The sequence below is a fragment of the Lethenteron reissneri genome, chromosome 31 (genome assembly GCF_015708825.2).
Source record: "Lethenteron reissneri isolate LAM-NWPU_2019-01 chromosome 31, ASM1570882v1, whole genome shotgun sequence".
NCBI lineage: Eukaryota > Metazoa > Chordata > Hyperoartia > Petromyzontiformes > Petromyzontidae > Lethenteron > Lethenteron reissneri.
The window spans coordinates 10,280,568-10,296,422 of NC_083809.1; the positions used below are offsets into that span (position 1 = coordinate 10,280,568).

The 15,855-nt window shown below is 52.1% G+C and overlaps 1 protein-coding gene across 2 annotated transcripts in view; it reads right to left on the reverse strand.

Annotated features, from left to right (window-relative positions):
• Positions 1 to 271: 271 nt before the first annotated feature.
• Positions 272 to 15,855, reverse strand: part of LOC133349778 (histone deacetylase 4-like) — an 84,077-nt gene continuing 68,493 nt past the window's right edge. For both annotated transcript variants that reach the window (XM_061563507.1, XM_061563508.1), the window contains 10 exons: positions 15,173 to 15,280; positions 14,624 to 14,679; positions 13,704 to 13,791; positions 12,750 to 12,869; positions 12,508 to 12,605; positions 11,673 to 11,791; positions 9,939 to 10,072; positions 8,843 to 8,927; positions 8,112 to 8,265; positions 272 to 7,547 (listed from right to left, as the gene is read on the reverse strand). In XM_061563507.1, the coding sequence (XP_061419491.1) occupies positions 7,514 to 7,547; positions 8,112 to 8,265; positions 8,843 to 8,927; positions 9,939 to 10,072; positions 11,673 to 11,791; positions 12,508 to 12,605; positions 12,750 to 12,869; positions 13,704 to 13,791; positions 14,624 to 14,679; positions 15,173 to 15,280 (996 nt within the window). In that variant the 3' untranslated portion in view covers positions 272 to 7,513. The remainder of the gene's footprint in view (positions 7,548 to 8,111; positions 8,266 to 8,842; positions 8,928 to 9,938; positions 10,073 to 11,672; positions 11,792 to 12,507; positions 12,606 to 12,749; positions 12,870 to 13,703; positions 13,792 to 14,623; positions 14,680 to 15,172; positions 15,281 to 15,855) is intronic.

Genomic DNA, 15,855 nt, shown 5'->3' on the forward strand with positions numbered 1-15,855 from the left:
CGAGGCTAATCAAATATTGGTGCCCCACCAGAGAATTTGCCGCACCCCCCGAGAGCTGATAACGATGTAATTACTGCGCCCCTGTCAGTGGCCTTCACCTCGATCCTTCGCTCACGACCCTCTCCATCGCGACCCGGCAGCCGGTGAAACAACGCTCCGGGTCAGAGGCCTGCTTCAGGCGCGAGGGGCTCGCCCAACACCACACAAATCAATTGTTGCGTTGACCTAAACCAGCAAAACGCGATCCACAAATCATGACAGAGAGTTACAGCACAGATATATATTTATTTTATTTAGAACTGTAAGTATAAAATATCTAACTTGTTCATTTAGTATTGTGTTCGTGTGTGTGTGTGTACGCGCACGTGTTCGAACACGACGCTCGTACAAGGACATGAAACCCACGCCAAGTGGCACGCGGCGGCGGTGACCGCAGGGCCCTCTCGCCGCCGCCGCCGATGATGCCCCCACTCAGTGCCCGCACTGCGTGCCGCACGCCAAGGGAGCGCCGGTGGGATTCGTTGAGTGATCGGGCGAGGAGGCCGGGTCCGCACGCGCGCGCGCGCCTCTCCGTGTCCTCGAACAACCACCGACGACCTCCAGCTCCCCACGAATCGTAACAGCAAGGGGGGGGGGGGGGGCGACCAATCGGACACTCGTTCGCTAACTCAGTCACTCACGCATGCACTCTCCCTCACTCGTACACAACAAAGACAACGATCCCCCGCATTGCCTGAACAGACTGTTGGGGCAAGTGCTGCTAGCGAGCACCTATGAAGGCCGGCACGGCACACGAGGGGGTGGGTGGCCAGCACCACGCCCGGCCGCCTTCGTCTCCCCAGTGGCGATGTCTACACACCGCACCAGGTACTCATTAGAGGCCGAGTCGACCTAGGCGAGGCCCAAGACCGGTTCAGATAATCGTCACTGGGGTCGACCGTGAGCGGGAATTGAACCCAGGTGGCCGCTGGGTTCGTAGCGCAGTGCGCTAACCGCCACGCCACCACTCCCCCCCCCCCCCCACACTCGTTCTAAATATACTCACTCTCACACACTCGCTTCCAAGCTGCACAACCTCCAGCCAAAAATCACGGTTGGGGGATAAGCAACTCCGGGGTCTTCTGGCACAGCAATGCGGGCACAACTAGAGTGAAAAAGTGGTGGACAACTGCACCCCCCCCCCCACCAGCCCTCTAACAGTCACTCTCACAGCTGCAAACACCCGGCACCGAGGCTCCGCGCAAAATCCTGGATCCCTCGCGACTCGGGGTCGAGTGACAGGACCCCGCGCGCGGAACGAGTGGCCGTCACACGACGCTCAACCGCAAACGCCACCTGGCCCAAGGTAGTTTTCGTCATCGCCCAATTTGAAGCCTCTTCGATCCATTCTATGCCGCTCACGTTCAAAGGAGGTATGCTACTCGAAGAAATCCCGGCAAAAGACGCGAATATTAAAACGCACACATCACCGGCGTAAATGACAAAAATAAGTACGAGATGTTAGAAAAATATTTCAAAGCCATTTCTCCTCGACAAAAGATGGGCCCCAATGGACCTCGTTGCTGTCTGCGATGTGAGCTCGCGCCCTCGCCAAACGAAACCGCCGATGTTAGTGTAATCGATGCGAGTTCACTTCATTTGAAGAACGTGCTTTTTTGCCTTTCGTTTCCAGGCGTTAGAATTTGCACGACGAACTCGTGGCATGTCGCTGGAAGTATACGCACAGCTGAAAGGCTATGGTGTGAAACACCTGAACCGTGAAGTCGGCTTTTCGGAATTGACACCGCGGGGGTAGGGGTAGGGGAGGGGGGGCAGCGCGAAACGTCGCTGCTCCGAAAAAAAAGTTGTGCTGAGGCTAAATCCGGTAGTCCCGACTCGATCCCACAACCCCGACGTTATCCCACATGCTCACTCCTTCCCCTTCGTGCGTGCAGCGGCGACCGGTATAAACGTGCCCATGAACAAAGCACCGATTAACGCGTCCACCCCACCTTTCCCTCCTCTTCCCCCAAAATAAAAAAAAACCCCCGCGGTGCTAACGTGGCGGCAGCACTGCTTTTACAGAGGAGCGGTAACGTTTTCATTGCGGTGTGCGGCGCACAGATATGTGTAAGCATTTCAACAACCCAATAAAGCACGGGCTTTGTGGAGGAGCGAAGCCCGCTGGAATGCGCCGCGAAGGAATGCTGTGCGCCAAGACACGAGAGAGACCACCCGGCTCCCTCCTCTGCGCCCGCTCAGTGTAACAAACGCGTACGATGAAAACAGTTGATCTTGGAAATAAATAGGCGGAGAGCATTGTCACAGGAGCTGTGTATCGCGCGACGGCACAAGGCTACGATGTGATGTGCTGAAAAAGGCTTTTCGTTGCTGTTAAGTTTACGTTTTATATATATGTGTATAAAAAAAAGTACGGAGTTTTCATGAGCGAAAAAAATAACAATCAGAAAACAGTACTTGCCCGAACATAACGAAACATTTGCATTCGTAAAACAACGTCACGACAGTATACATTGTAAATGTTCATCGACATCGAGAGTAGAAAAGTGTGTGTATACAAATGCCCCGATGGTTCCACCTTAAGATGAATGCACAGCTAGAGATCTTTAATCACAGCATCACGCTTACCGAAACGCACGAATAAACAACAGTACAGTATCGTGGGAAAAATAAAACCTACCAAGAAATAAAACGATGGACCCTTAAGAAAGCACAATGCTTTTCACCACAGAACAGCAATTGAGAAGAAAAAAAAACCCAACAATCTGCACTGTCAGTACATCATCGTCTAACTACGCACAGGACTGGCTCTAAGTCGACGTGTCGCCGATGAAAATGAGGCCGGCGAGGCATCGCGTGTGGCCCACAAAGTTGTTCGATTAAAATTACATTCAGCTCACCGGGTACCAGCACGGCGCACACGCACACACACGCACGCACACACACACGCACACACGCACACACACACACACGCGAGCGCGCGCGCATCACATCGGTACTCGGAAAATTCCTCACTGGCTCGAGTTCACCACGCGGGGGACCAAACGCTGCGTCTGGATGCACGAGCGTAGGCACAGGCACGGGACGCACGCGCAACGCATCCTCGAGGGTCATTCAAAAGCCGAAAACCTTGTAAGGAAGGGATAGAGGATTTTGTCATCGTCTCAAGTACCACGATTCTGCACGGAAGCACACCCCAAACTGCTGGCCACAGCGCGCCACCTCGAAACGAGTTCCTCGTCCGCCAATCGCACTACATTCACGTTTCATTTAGCTAATGCACATCACTCCCGTAACACGCGACTGGTCGACATGGAGCTATGAATGAGGCCGTGGGGGGGCGGGGGCAGGGAACAGGGTGGATTAGCCTGGCAAAAAGAAAATAATCTGACGCCGAATCCTCCCGACCACTCGACTAAATTGACGGCACAAGAACGTTTTGAATGACCCTCGCAGACGCGTGTCTGCGTGTCCTATAAGAGCATCGATGAATGGTGGCGGTAACCAGAGGCACAGCAACACTGCATGCTCCAACTCCGCTGCTGCTGCTGATGGCCACTGCCGTGTATGGTTCTGGGGGTCGATTTCTCTCAATAAGCAGACAAGATAGTCTTTTATGGCTCGTACACTTGTATGTTAAATATAAAACAAACAAACGATAACTGGCTCCACTGATATGCTGTTACATGTTCCTGTAGTGCAGGACATATTCATTACATGTGCAAATGTGGCTGTGTAATTTATAACCTTTTTCACATTCATCTAAATGACAGATATATTATATCAACTCTGCTAACAATCATTTAATATAAAGGTCACCTCGTAGGGACTTTACAATGCATTGACTTACATCACGTTAGAGGACATTACCCACACTGAAGCCTTATCATGAAGCACACCAATCCCAGATATGTGATTCTAACGGTTACAAAGTGCCGACGTACGATCCGAGTAAACGCTCGTGGCCTCTCTAGATATATTTCCATACGATGGAAAAACAAAACATGGTTCAATGGAATGTGTTAGTTTCTTTAACAAAAAATTATGCACTCGCGGATAAAGTAAACACAGTGGCAGCGCACAAGCGCACCATGCCAGGCTCTTCCCGGTTGTGGCCATAAGACGTCGGCAAAGTCGCCCGAACGCGATCGATTTGCGGAGCGTATGGCCAACCTCCACGCCGATGTCCATTGTCCACCCCGCCGGGGAAGCTGAACGGGCGAGCGCGCGTTCGGCAACCGATCCGCAGATGCTCGGCGCTCTTAACGCGGGCTTCGCCTTTCTGCTTCATCAAAGCAAAAGGCATCGGGGGCCACTCTCGGGCGGCCGTAACGCACACGGCCCGCCCGCCAAGTGGCATGAAAGCGACGCAACAGAACGAGGAAGGGACCGGCCGGCATGGTAATCGGGGCCACGCGCTGAACAGCGGCGCTGCTGCTGCTCTAGCCGCCGTCGCCGCCGCTTTTGCGCGGCAACGAATTCCATCGCCGTGCGCCGACAAATCCACCTGGCTCCGTGCTTGGCAGAGTTACAGCAACAGCATGCATCTGGAATTTGCAATCTGCACTGTTCACGTATCAAAAATGTCTCTAAAATGCGGATTAACCAGGTCTCTCCCATATAGGTATTCTACGTAAAATATATTAGTTTACATATTCGATGAAAATATATATTATGAAAAGTAAGACAAAACTGTACATCATTCCGTTGTTCGTGAATCGACACGCCGGGGTAATTCGGTCGGACCGCGCACCACCCAGGGCTGCATTTTCATTCCGCACACGTACAGCCCGAGATCTTTCCCCATTCACCATAGGCAACGAATTAACCTTAGCCACACACGTACAGAACCGAAAACTGACACGAACTTCACAAACCGATAAGGGTCCGCCCTCGGGCAATATTGAACGCTGGGTGCTCAGCACTCTGCGGAGTTTGGCAGCTGTGTTGCGCGTGTTTAGACGGGGGGGAGGGGGGTCCGGGGGGGGGGGGGGCTTGCAAGAGACTGGCGCACGTACACTCTCCCGAATATTTCTCTTCCAAAGAAAAAAACACGTCTGCACCAAAAACTCCAGTCTTTTTTTTCCCCTCCTCCCTGTACAATGTTAGCATTTTTCAGGCAGGTCATCCCCAACTGTGAGCAGTGTGTGTAAGAATGAGGAATACGCAAAGAAAACAGCCGCACTAAACTTGTTTGCCAAGTGAATGTGGCTTCAAACAACCAAAAAAAAATGGCCACGGCTAATGTCCAGCAGGTGTCTGGCAGAGTCTATTGACATGTTCACTTAAAAACCTGTAATGGATCTTTTGGCGCAAAAGGCCATTTCAAATTTGGCAACGAAATAAGTATGTTTAGTGCTTTGTCATACTCCTGGGCAAGTCACCTGTCTGTGGGAGCACCGGTGTAAAGTACGTAAAGTGTCATTATTTATGATGCCACTGGTCCCAATGTCTACGGAGTCGCGATGGTGAACCGAGGCTCTCTTACAGGATACACTGGCACGCCTATTTACACTCCAACGCGCCGCCGTCTATGTACACAAGCAAACACACACACAGACGGCAGGGCGAGGACGTACGGGACACAGGTATTTCTCAAGATTCCAAACTCTTGCGAGCGCAATTCAAATCGCAGGAAAAGGACGTAAAACGTATTTTTTCCGCACTGCCTGCTATGAAGCCACCTGCCCCCATGGATGCACCGGTGTGCACTGAATCCCAGCCAATGGAAATTGTCGTGTCTGTCTCGGCTGAAAATATCACTTCCTGTGAACATTGCCACACTTTCCCGTTCCTAGACAATTTACAAATCGCCTTGTTTGCAGGTGTGCCGTGGACTGCCTAGATTAGTGCATACATTGAAAGTCCACGCGTTAATTTCCCGATTTGAAGTCTACCTCCATTGGCAGGGAAGTATTTTGAAAAATAACTGCATCTTGTGGCTATTTCTTGCATCGCTATCCTGCACGAGTCAACGACAAACCGGCGCTTTTCAGATTACTGGTCCCGACTGTCTCATGTGCCGTGTAGCGGTTTCGCGACTCCGCAACGCGGCGATTAATTTGCGTTCAGAGGCACCTCTACACAAAACGGCAAAGTCTTTAAGTGCTGCCAAGGCAAATGTGGAAAAAAATAAAAGGAGCAAGCGTTTAGGGCAGGGCAACCCTCAAGTGGATGCCACGCACGCGACGCTTACCCGGCAACGAGTGCGATTCGATGGCTCGCCCGCTTCTCTTCAAACAGCAGCACGGTGGACTCCACCGTAAATCCACCGCAAGGGCCCAGAAAAACATCGTGAACGAAGGCCAATACTATAAAGGTAACCAAACAACAAAGCGGATCCTCGCTCCCATGACCCCACAGCCCATTGGCAGTGTCGCGGTGACGATACGGCGACACTTGAGACCTGGTCTAAAAAACGGGGGGTGGGGGGGGAGGCGAGCGTTTGAACGTTCACGTCGCCTGGGAGTCGACTGGTTGGCTGTCTCCTGCAGGCTCACTTGTGTGATTGGCTGTCACTCACAGGTAGATACAACGATTGGCTGGCTAACGACACGTGTTAAAGCCGGCCACGTCCGATTTGAATGCGCACGAGTACCAAAGCGTCACCTTGCAAATGTGCCGACGGATTTACAAGCGGACGAATGACTGACATGACCCCAGCATCATCGATAAGCGATAGACGACGGCTCCCACTAACAACCCATTTCACGACTCTACGAATCATCGAGATTTCTACGTCGACGCTCTGCGAATATGCATTTACGCGTGCATACACACGTTAGTGCTTTACGTCCGACATTTGGCGTTTATGTTCTTTATATGAAATATAATTTTAGAGTAACGTTAAAAATATATATCATGTAAATTTTCACGTCTATGTACAACATAAATTGCTGGATTTCTTTTAGCGATGGCTTCAAGACGAGGGTGACCTTCGAACGTCTTTCGCTCGGGGAATGCCGAGGAGCGGACGGCCGTCACCAGGGCTGGCACGCGGGTCCCAGCCGGTCACGGTCACAGCGGTGGTTTTCCAGCTCTGGGCTCGGCGAACTGGCCGGGTGTCCCACGGACACACGCACGCGCGCCTGAGGCCGTGACTACGGGCAGACCACGGTCGAGAGTGACGACCGCAGAGAGTACCGCTTATGGGACCCATTTCCCATTTAAACGTGCGTCATTGGCGGTGTTCCGTTATTGTAGTCAACCTCGAAGTTGTTTAAACAGCTCTGGGCTCAGCGAGCTGGCCGGGTTGTCCCACGGACACACACACGCGCGCACGAGGCCGTGACTACGGGCAGACCACAGTCGAGAGCGGCGACCGCAGAAAGAACGTGTTTAGGGGACCCGTTTCCCATTGAAACGTGCGTCATCGGCAGTGTTCCGTTATCGTAGTCGACCTCGGACAGCCGCTGGCGAGAGCGGCGGGTTAGGAGTTGCGAGCCACCCGGGTTCGGTGCTGCGAGGCGCGGAGACGTCGCGCGACGCGCCGTCACCCCTGTGGGGAACTCGTTCAGTCGGCCTCCTCTTCCATAGGCTCCAGGGATCTGGAGAGTAAACGAGCAACGATGGTGAATTAGTTGTCCTTGCAACTGCTTAAGCACAATTCCTCCCATTAGATTTGCAATTACTCATTGAATAAGCTGATGCATGATTCAGGTCATGATGCAATTATGGGAAAAATAAATTAGGTGAAGGAACAGTGTGTTCCGAAAATCCATCACCGGCGCCATCCCTCCCTTAACCGTCAAGGTCGTGGGGACACCAGCCACGCTTTGGCAATTATCTCTCTCCGCGTCCTGCGACGTTTTTTTACGACCTGCAAGACGCCCATTGCCGATCTCTCTCCCGAGACACTGGTGTTCATTATCCAGCCGGTTTGTTGGCCGACCTCTTCCTCTTTACATTTTAGCGAAGGAAAAAAAAAACATTCCTGTGGCTGTTCCAACGCCACCGACGTAAGAGTCAGCCGCGTCCGGGGGAGGGGTGTGCAGTACGGCGCTGACGGAGAACAGAATCGGGCGACCTGCGGGGTGGAGGGGGGGGGAGTCGCACGTCCCCCTAATCCCAGGAGTGCGCGCCGCGTGTGTCTGTGTGCCGGCGGCGGTCACCTCCGTTCCGGCGTGCCGTTGTCGCTGCGCACGGCGACCGATAGGGAGGCCATGGCGGACACGGTCTCCACCTCCTCGCGCTCCCTGCGCTGAGCTTCGAGCGCCGAGAGGCGCACGGTGCTCACGCCACGCCGCAGGCTCGCCCAGTACTTGCCTGCGCAGTGGACGGCACAGCGAGGACCCCCCGTGGGTTACGCGACGCTGACGTCTCAGATACGGCTGGGCTCGGTGACGAGGCTGCAATTAAGCCTTTTTGCTGTCGAGTCGTTTGCGTGCAACAATCGAGTAGTACGCACAAGCTGTGCGAGGTCATAGCAGAAGGCAGTGCAGCAAAATCCATTGTTGTACTGCACTTCTGTGCTCCTGCGACTACACTCCACACCTTCACTAACTCACACCGAGCAGCATGGTGAAGGAGAGTACAATAACCCACATGGCGTGGGGCGGGCCAGTATCCAGCAGTGGATTGACAAAAGGGCTGCACACGAATGGAGCAACACAACTGCACAAAGAAGACAAAATAATGAGAAACAGACAAAACAGAAGAAATCGATCGTTGAACCGAATCATTAACCCTGAATCTTTTTAGTGCGCTTGGCTACGAAAGAAGTTCAACATACGTACACACATAAATCGAAACACCGGGGAGTGAATCATCGCATGTCTCGTATTTATGCACGCTTGGGCGAGAACCGCGATGCCACTAATGCTGTGACGCGAGACTGACTCACCCTGAATGTTGATGACCTTCTCCAGAGTCTCCGCCGCATTTTGATTAGGCCTCTGATCCAAAACATCCTTTGGGAGGGGATCCAGCTGCAATGGAATAATTCCATTACCATCGTCGCTTCCACAATGTCTCCCACAACAACAGCAAAAATATTCAACGCGTTACACAAAGCGACGCGTGTGCGAGGTGAGCTCCGTACTGCAGAGCAGCGCCGTGCTGCAATGAGTGGACGTCTAGATTGTGTCTGCGTTGGCCACAGAGGGTGGAACCACCCATTCCACAACTGGAAAATTAAAAGGATCATCCAAATACGACTGCCGCACACCTCAGAAAACAGTAACGACTAAAACTATCTTTATTTTACCACGTAAGGCCCACTGAGCTATGTAGCTTTTTTTCAGAAGCGACCTGGCCACAAATGACAGCTCAACAAAGTGGCTGATGGTGTGTTTCTAAATGTGGAGGGAAAAACCAGAGGACCCGGAGAGAAAACCACAGGGAGGAACATGCAAACTCCAAAGGTGTCAGGGTCGGGATGGAACCCACGACCTCCTGTATACCAAGCGAAGTAGTTAACATCTCACTACTGCGGCGCCCCACGTTGTGAGTTCATCTGCTAGTCTGAGGACTGAGTCTATGGGTCTCTGTGCGAGTCTGTAGGTCTGTGTGTGAACTCGTGTCCACTGCAAGCGACCTCCGAGTGCACGAGTGGTCCACACTCGCTGTCCTCTAAAGCATTCGCTCATTCATCAGCGCGCATAGTCAGCGAAGCACCGTTGTTCCAAACCTGTGACCTCTTGCGAGTGCATTCGCATAAATTGCTCTTGCTGCCATACACCGGTGCCTCAAATGATTAGTTTGATCCACGGATCACAGGCGGGGGGGGGGGGGGGGGGAACCACGGGGGGCGGCGCCATTCCTTTGAGAGGTCGTAGTTCACTTCGAACACTGACCGCCTGAAGTGCGCAATTTGAGTCTCTTTAAGCCATCGTTGGCTGGATTTGCGACTTGGGACTTCGATTTATGCGGTCACTTCTCAATCCGTATCCGTACGAAAGAGGCGTCCCCGGACGTGCGCCTGATGCGGTGGAGGTTACCTGGTCGCCCAGCAGGGCGTGCAGGCAAGCCTCGGTGCCGTCGCACAGCGCACCCAACTCGTGGCCCCCTTCCAGGGAGAGCACCACCCGCCCGTTGGCCACGCTCATGAGCTGGCGAACCAGATGCCCAAAGCCTGTTCCATAAACACACACGACAATTCCCCGTGTAGACATACAGACTTCTGTCAGGAGCTTTTAGCGTCTATTCCATATATACACACACCCAGCCACCTTAATCTCCCCAGTGGTGATGTTTACACACTGCACAAGGTGTTTATTTAAGGCCGAGTTGACCTAGCAGAAGCCCACTCACATACCAATACATACACAACACAAAGATCCCCCTGTATAGCCTGAACAGACTGTTGGGGCAAGGGCTGTTAGCGAGCACCTATGAAGGCTGGCATGGCACATGAGAGGGTGGGTGGCCATCACCATGCCCGACCACCTTTGTCTCCCCAGTGGCGACGTTTACACACCGCACCAGGTACTCATTTGAGGCTGAATCGACCTAAGAGAGGCCCAGGAACGGTTCAGATATTCATCACTCATATACATACACATCTGATCACACTCAACAATCTCACAGGATTAGCGATTCTAGACGGTTTCCAAAATCGTATGTTGGAGTTGGTTTCTTAGTCTTAGGATTCAAAAGTATTTCAGACATTAATGTGGGTCCACATTGCATACACGAGGCGGCATACATATTATAACTATTAATGGAATGCATTGTCAATCCACTGCTGGATAAGAGCCTCTCCTTGCTGTATGGGTCATGGGGGAAAATGCTTTTGCTGTCTCTCTAAAGAAAATCTTCAGCCCAGGATGTACAGAGTTGGTGCCTCCTTATAGAATCGCATAGCTGCTTCTGATTTGCATTACGTATTCATGTAAAAAGCCTAGGATGAAATAGTACGCAATGTGCCTGGATATTGTCAGATCTCGGAAGCTCAGTAGAGTGTTGAGCCTGGATAGTGCTTTGATGAAAAACCGCCATGCATGCAACAGGTGCTATAGGCTGCTGCGGGACTATGTTGTCATCAGGAGAGGGCGGTGCAGCAAAACACATTGAATTAGAATATCTATTTATACTGGAAGAATCCGATGAGCTATAAAGCTGTAGGGGCGGAGGATAGCAGTGCCCAGTACAAGAAAGGTAAACAGATCACCCAAATGCATACAAATAAAACTAAACCATCCCCATCCTACCAGGCAAAGCCCACCGAGGTATTCACTTTTTTTTCAGAAGCGACAACAAAGTGGCTTATCGTTTGGACATTTATAGTAGCAAAATAATCAAAATTATCTCAATGCATGTTTCTAAATGTGGAGGGAAAAACCGGAGGACTCGGAAGAAAAAAAATCCACGCAACCACGGGGAGAACGCGCAAATTTCAAATATAGAGAGGCGTGAGGGTCGGGATCGAACCCACGACCTCCTGCATACCAGGCGAGGAAGATCACGTTACACCACCGTGGTGCCCCTCGTTACATTGTGCTCCGCTCCAGCGTCTACGCTCTCCACCTTCACCAACGTGCCACCGACCAGCGGGGGTCAAGTATGTCGAAATAAACCTCCCCGACTCCCGAGAGCCCTCATCCAGTAGCGCATCGACGACGAAAGGGGCGGTGTGCACGGAAGATGTGCAATCGTGGAACGTCTTGCTCGCTGCGCGACGTTGACGCCGAGAGCCGCGGCTCCCCGCCGAGTGGCGAGGAGGCGCTACTCACAGGAGGCGGTGAGCTTGTAACCACCGAGCTGCGGCGGGTGTCCATCCAGCGCATCGAACCCGGCCGAGACCAGCACCACGTCCGGCTCAAACTCCACCGCGATGGGCATCACCACCGTCCTGCACAGGAACCGACACGAACACCGGGGGCTGCTACCGCTTCCTTTAGGCAGGGCCAAACTGTGCCCACGGAGCGCCCTCCTGTCTCCCTAAGGCCTGAGTCAAGAGCGAAAACAAAGCAGAGCTTTACATTCTAACGCTCTCGTTTAACGTGGAGTGGTAAGGGAGGTACGACACGCTAAAATCTGTGTCAAGCACAGTTGGGGAGGGGGGCGCGGGGACTGCTTCCATATGCCACATGCTTCTGGGGCGGGGGGGAGGTGGTGGAGGGGAGGGGGGCGGAGACTGCGTGGAGGCTGCGCCAGAATAATTTTATTGGAAGGCTTAATGCCAAATATGGCTAGCCGGAATTCGGCTACCCAGGCTTTTACCGCGTTACGTCTGCATAATACCAATTACTGTCTCATAATTGACAACAAGTGTGAGAACTAAACCACTGCGTAAGTTTTTCGCAACTGTGCCGTGTAGCCCTACGATGCAATTTTCGGGTAGTGCGCGGAGTAGTTCGGCATCCTCACGAAGCTCTCGACACGTGCAGTGAAACGGAGGACGGTCGAACCGAGCGACATGCGGCGCTAAACACGAAATACTTGGGAGTGCCTTACACAGCTCGATCGAAAAAAAAAACCTAAGCAGCAGCAGCAGCAGTAGGATTGTTTTATGGCCTCGATTGCACCAGCAGGAGGCAGCAGGGAGAGAGTTGCGCGGCGACGCACCGGAAGGCGGCGAGGTAGTCGGCGTCGCCCATAGGGGGGTCCAGCCCACCGGTCCACGGCACGTTCACTGTGAACCCCTCCCCCGGCCCCACGCCCACCTGCACGCGCACGCGGTGACCACAGCCCCCACCCCTCGATCAGCGGGGCCCAGCTGGACCGCGGCGAATCCACCAACAGGGTTTCAACCCACGCCGACCAATCGAACGCGTCGTGCAGCGGGCAGTGTGGCGGTCCGCCCTCACCTCGCTGGACGCCCCGCTGCCGGGGAAGAAGTTTCCGTTGTCATAGCGATGGAGGGAAAGATAGAGGACCCTGGGGTCGTTGTAGAACGCCTGCTGTGTGCCGTTACCATGGTGCACATCCTGTGAAGCCAAACACAGCGCACGGCATGGCGGCGGCGGGGGGGGGAGGCAGGACATGGCTCAGTATGTCCTCGCAACGTGAACCGAACGGACAAATGCTCGGTTACAGTGAGAGGTCCACGAACAGCTAGAACGTGCATGTGTTTTTGTTTCGTGTTTGTGTTAATAAGAAACGGGCTGTCTTAATGCACCAGACTTCCATGAAATATTGGCTTCAGTACTGCGTGAAAGGCAGAATATAAAATGGCATTCTGCTCCACTGTCTTGTCTGGTCAGACCGATGTCCAATTCAACTGCAGACAATAAAGATCCATTGGCAAGACCATTAAGAGTATGCTTTAACCGATCAATGCAGTGACCTCAAAGCAATTATCAAGGGAGGTTAACGAGAAGACCATGCAAGGTGGCCAGAAGATCTTGCCTTCGAGTGCGGTGATTATACCAGATTCTCAAGCGTAGCGAGTTGATTATTTCATCCTGGTCACCAGTCACACTTAATTGGTTCTGCACCTAATTCGGCAAAATTCGAGTGCTGAGAATTGAAAACATCCAACATTTCTCTCAGTGGCAGAGCAGGTGAGAAAGCGCTGCCCACTATTGCAAGGTCAGGAGGTTACTTGAAGGGATCTCAGAGGTAGCTGTGATATCCACATCCGCGAGCCGTTCTCTAACACGAAGGGTTGCACACTTCTGTGCGAGAGCTCCCACATGTTCAACTCATCACGTGAAAGCTGATGGCACAATCGGGATATAAAGTGGAATGCAATAAACATCCATAGGAAACAAAAAAAATCCAGCATGCAGCTAGAAAGTGCGGCCGCAAGGCAAGCTCACCAGATCGACGATGAGGATCCTGCGCACATGCAGCTCCTGCTGGAGCAACTTTGCTGCGATCGCCACCGAATTGAAGACGCAGAAACCCCTAGAGCGTAGGGTGGGGAGCGAGGGAGCGCACACGCTCAGCTCCAGAGACACACGGCCTGCACAAGTGCACCACCCTGCCGACCACACACACCCTCCTCAATCTCACCAGCAAGCATTCACCGACTCGCACGAGCATACAACGCAGGAGGCGTCTGTGGTTAGGTGACCAAGAGTGCCAGCTACAGCAGGGACTGTTGTCTTTGTCGATTGCAACTGTCAATTGGGATGACACATTGAAATTGTCTAGGAATGGCATGTGCTGCAAGCACACTCCGTCGATTGCACACGTACAGCCCTTTGTCAATACCCTGACGGGCCTCACAACACCGCGTAGGTCCTGGTGGTCAGTGTGTGTTGGTGAATGCAGGGAGCATAGATGTGGGGGTATAGGAGTATTGTACAACAATGGATTATGCTCCACTGCCCTCTGCTGTCCACCATGTAGCTCCAGAGCCAAAGAACATGTTTCGTGTGAGGTTGTCACCTCTTCAAAAAACAAAAAATTATCAAACCTGCCTAGCTTAGTTCATCATGAGATTGGGTGCATTCTGGGTGATTTAGTCATACACACGTAACTTTCTAAAAACATTGTAACTAGTATTAGCCAAAACATAATGCTGAAAATGTATCTATAAATTACTCAATTGGGATGACATATCGTAGCATTGGACCCTATCGCACACGCATGGCAGGACCTTCCTCAAAAATAGTCTTGAGTGAGGCTTTACCGAAGCGAACAGGCATAATACCGATTTTACTAATAACAACAAAAACAATGACCAAACCACGCCACTGGCTCTTAACCATCTGGCATGTGCACTGCAACTCACATCACGGCAGACTCCTCGGCGTGATGGCCGGGCGGGCGGACAATTGCAAAGCCATTCTAGAGGACACAAGAGACACCTGCTGTTACAACACAGTCGTTTGTTGGAACGTTACGCAATTATTATTATTTTTACTATTTCAATAATGTATTAACCAACAGGTCCAATCGGATTGCAGGCGAATGACAGGGGGCATGACAACAAAATTAAATATTATCCAATCACTTTTGCTTTCTCTCCAGTTGAGCTGTTCTTCTCTTCTGATGCCAAATCATTATGGTGATTTCACCTCCAGGTAGAGGAACTCTACTGTATGATAACCGGTTAGACCTCGTCATTAATTCACTCCCAAACTCAGGCTTCGAGAACAAAACCACTTAACACTTTTGTACCATTCCTTACTCCTACGATTTATAAAAAAAAAACTGAACGTTAACGGTGCCTTATTTTTTTATCCCTTTGTCAACACCGCTGAACGAAGAAGGCATCTTGCACACTGCGGTCAAATTAGAGGAGTGCCACAGTTGCTTGTCTAGAGGCGCTGGCCGGCACCTTGAGTTGCCCCGACGCGACGTGGAAGGCGAGCGTGGTGACGGAGCCGGCCGCCATGCGTGCTGCGCTGCCCGAATGAGCGTCGCTCCAGTACGTGTCGCTGTCGACCTGCAAGGTACGTCCACGTACGGGTGAGCTGTGTGCCAAGACTTTTGACAGTCATCGTGAGCTGTGTGCCAAGACTCTTGACAGTCGTCGTGAGCTGTGTGCCAAGACATTTTCTAGCCCAGATCCACAAAACACTGACGATCTGCAAGGACCTGGGGGAATGTGGCCAATGGAATGATTGCAGTGACTACGATTTAGAGTAGTTTTAATTAACAAACAAAAATATTGATGGTGCAAGATGGCCCGGAAAAAGAGTTTTTAGGTTTTACAGTGAGCCTCAGAAACTATTTCACCAGGTAAGGCCCACTGAGCTATATAGCTCTTTTTCAGAAGCGACCTGGCTATCACAAATGATAGCTTAACAAAGTGGCGTATCATCACGTGGACATTCATAGCAGCCAAACGCGCATTTCTAAAAGGTTGGGGACCCACTGCTCGAGCCAATTGCAGGAGTGAAGGCCTCCCCCTCCCAATGTCAGCCCCACTCTGTGTGGTCCCGCGTTGCCACGATCCATCATCGTGCACTCACACAAGTGATCATCCACTTGGGCTTGATCCCTCCTGTTGGCTGCAAC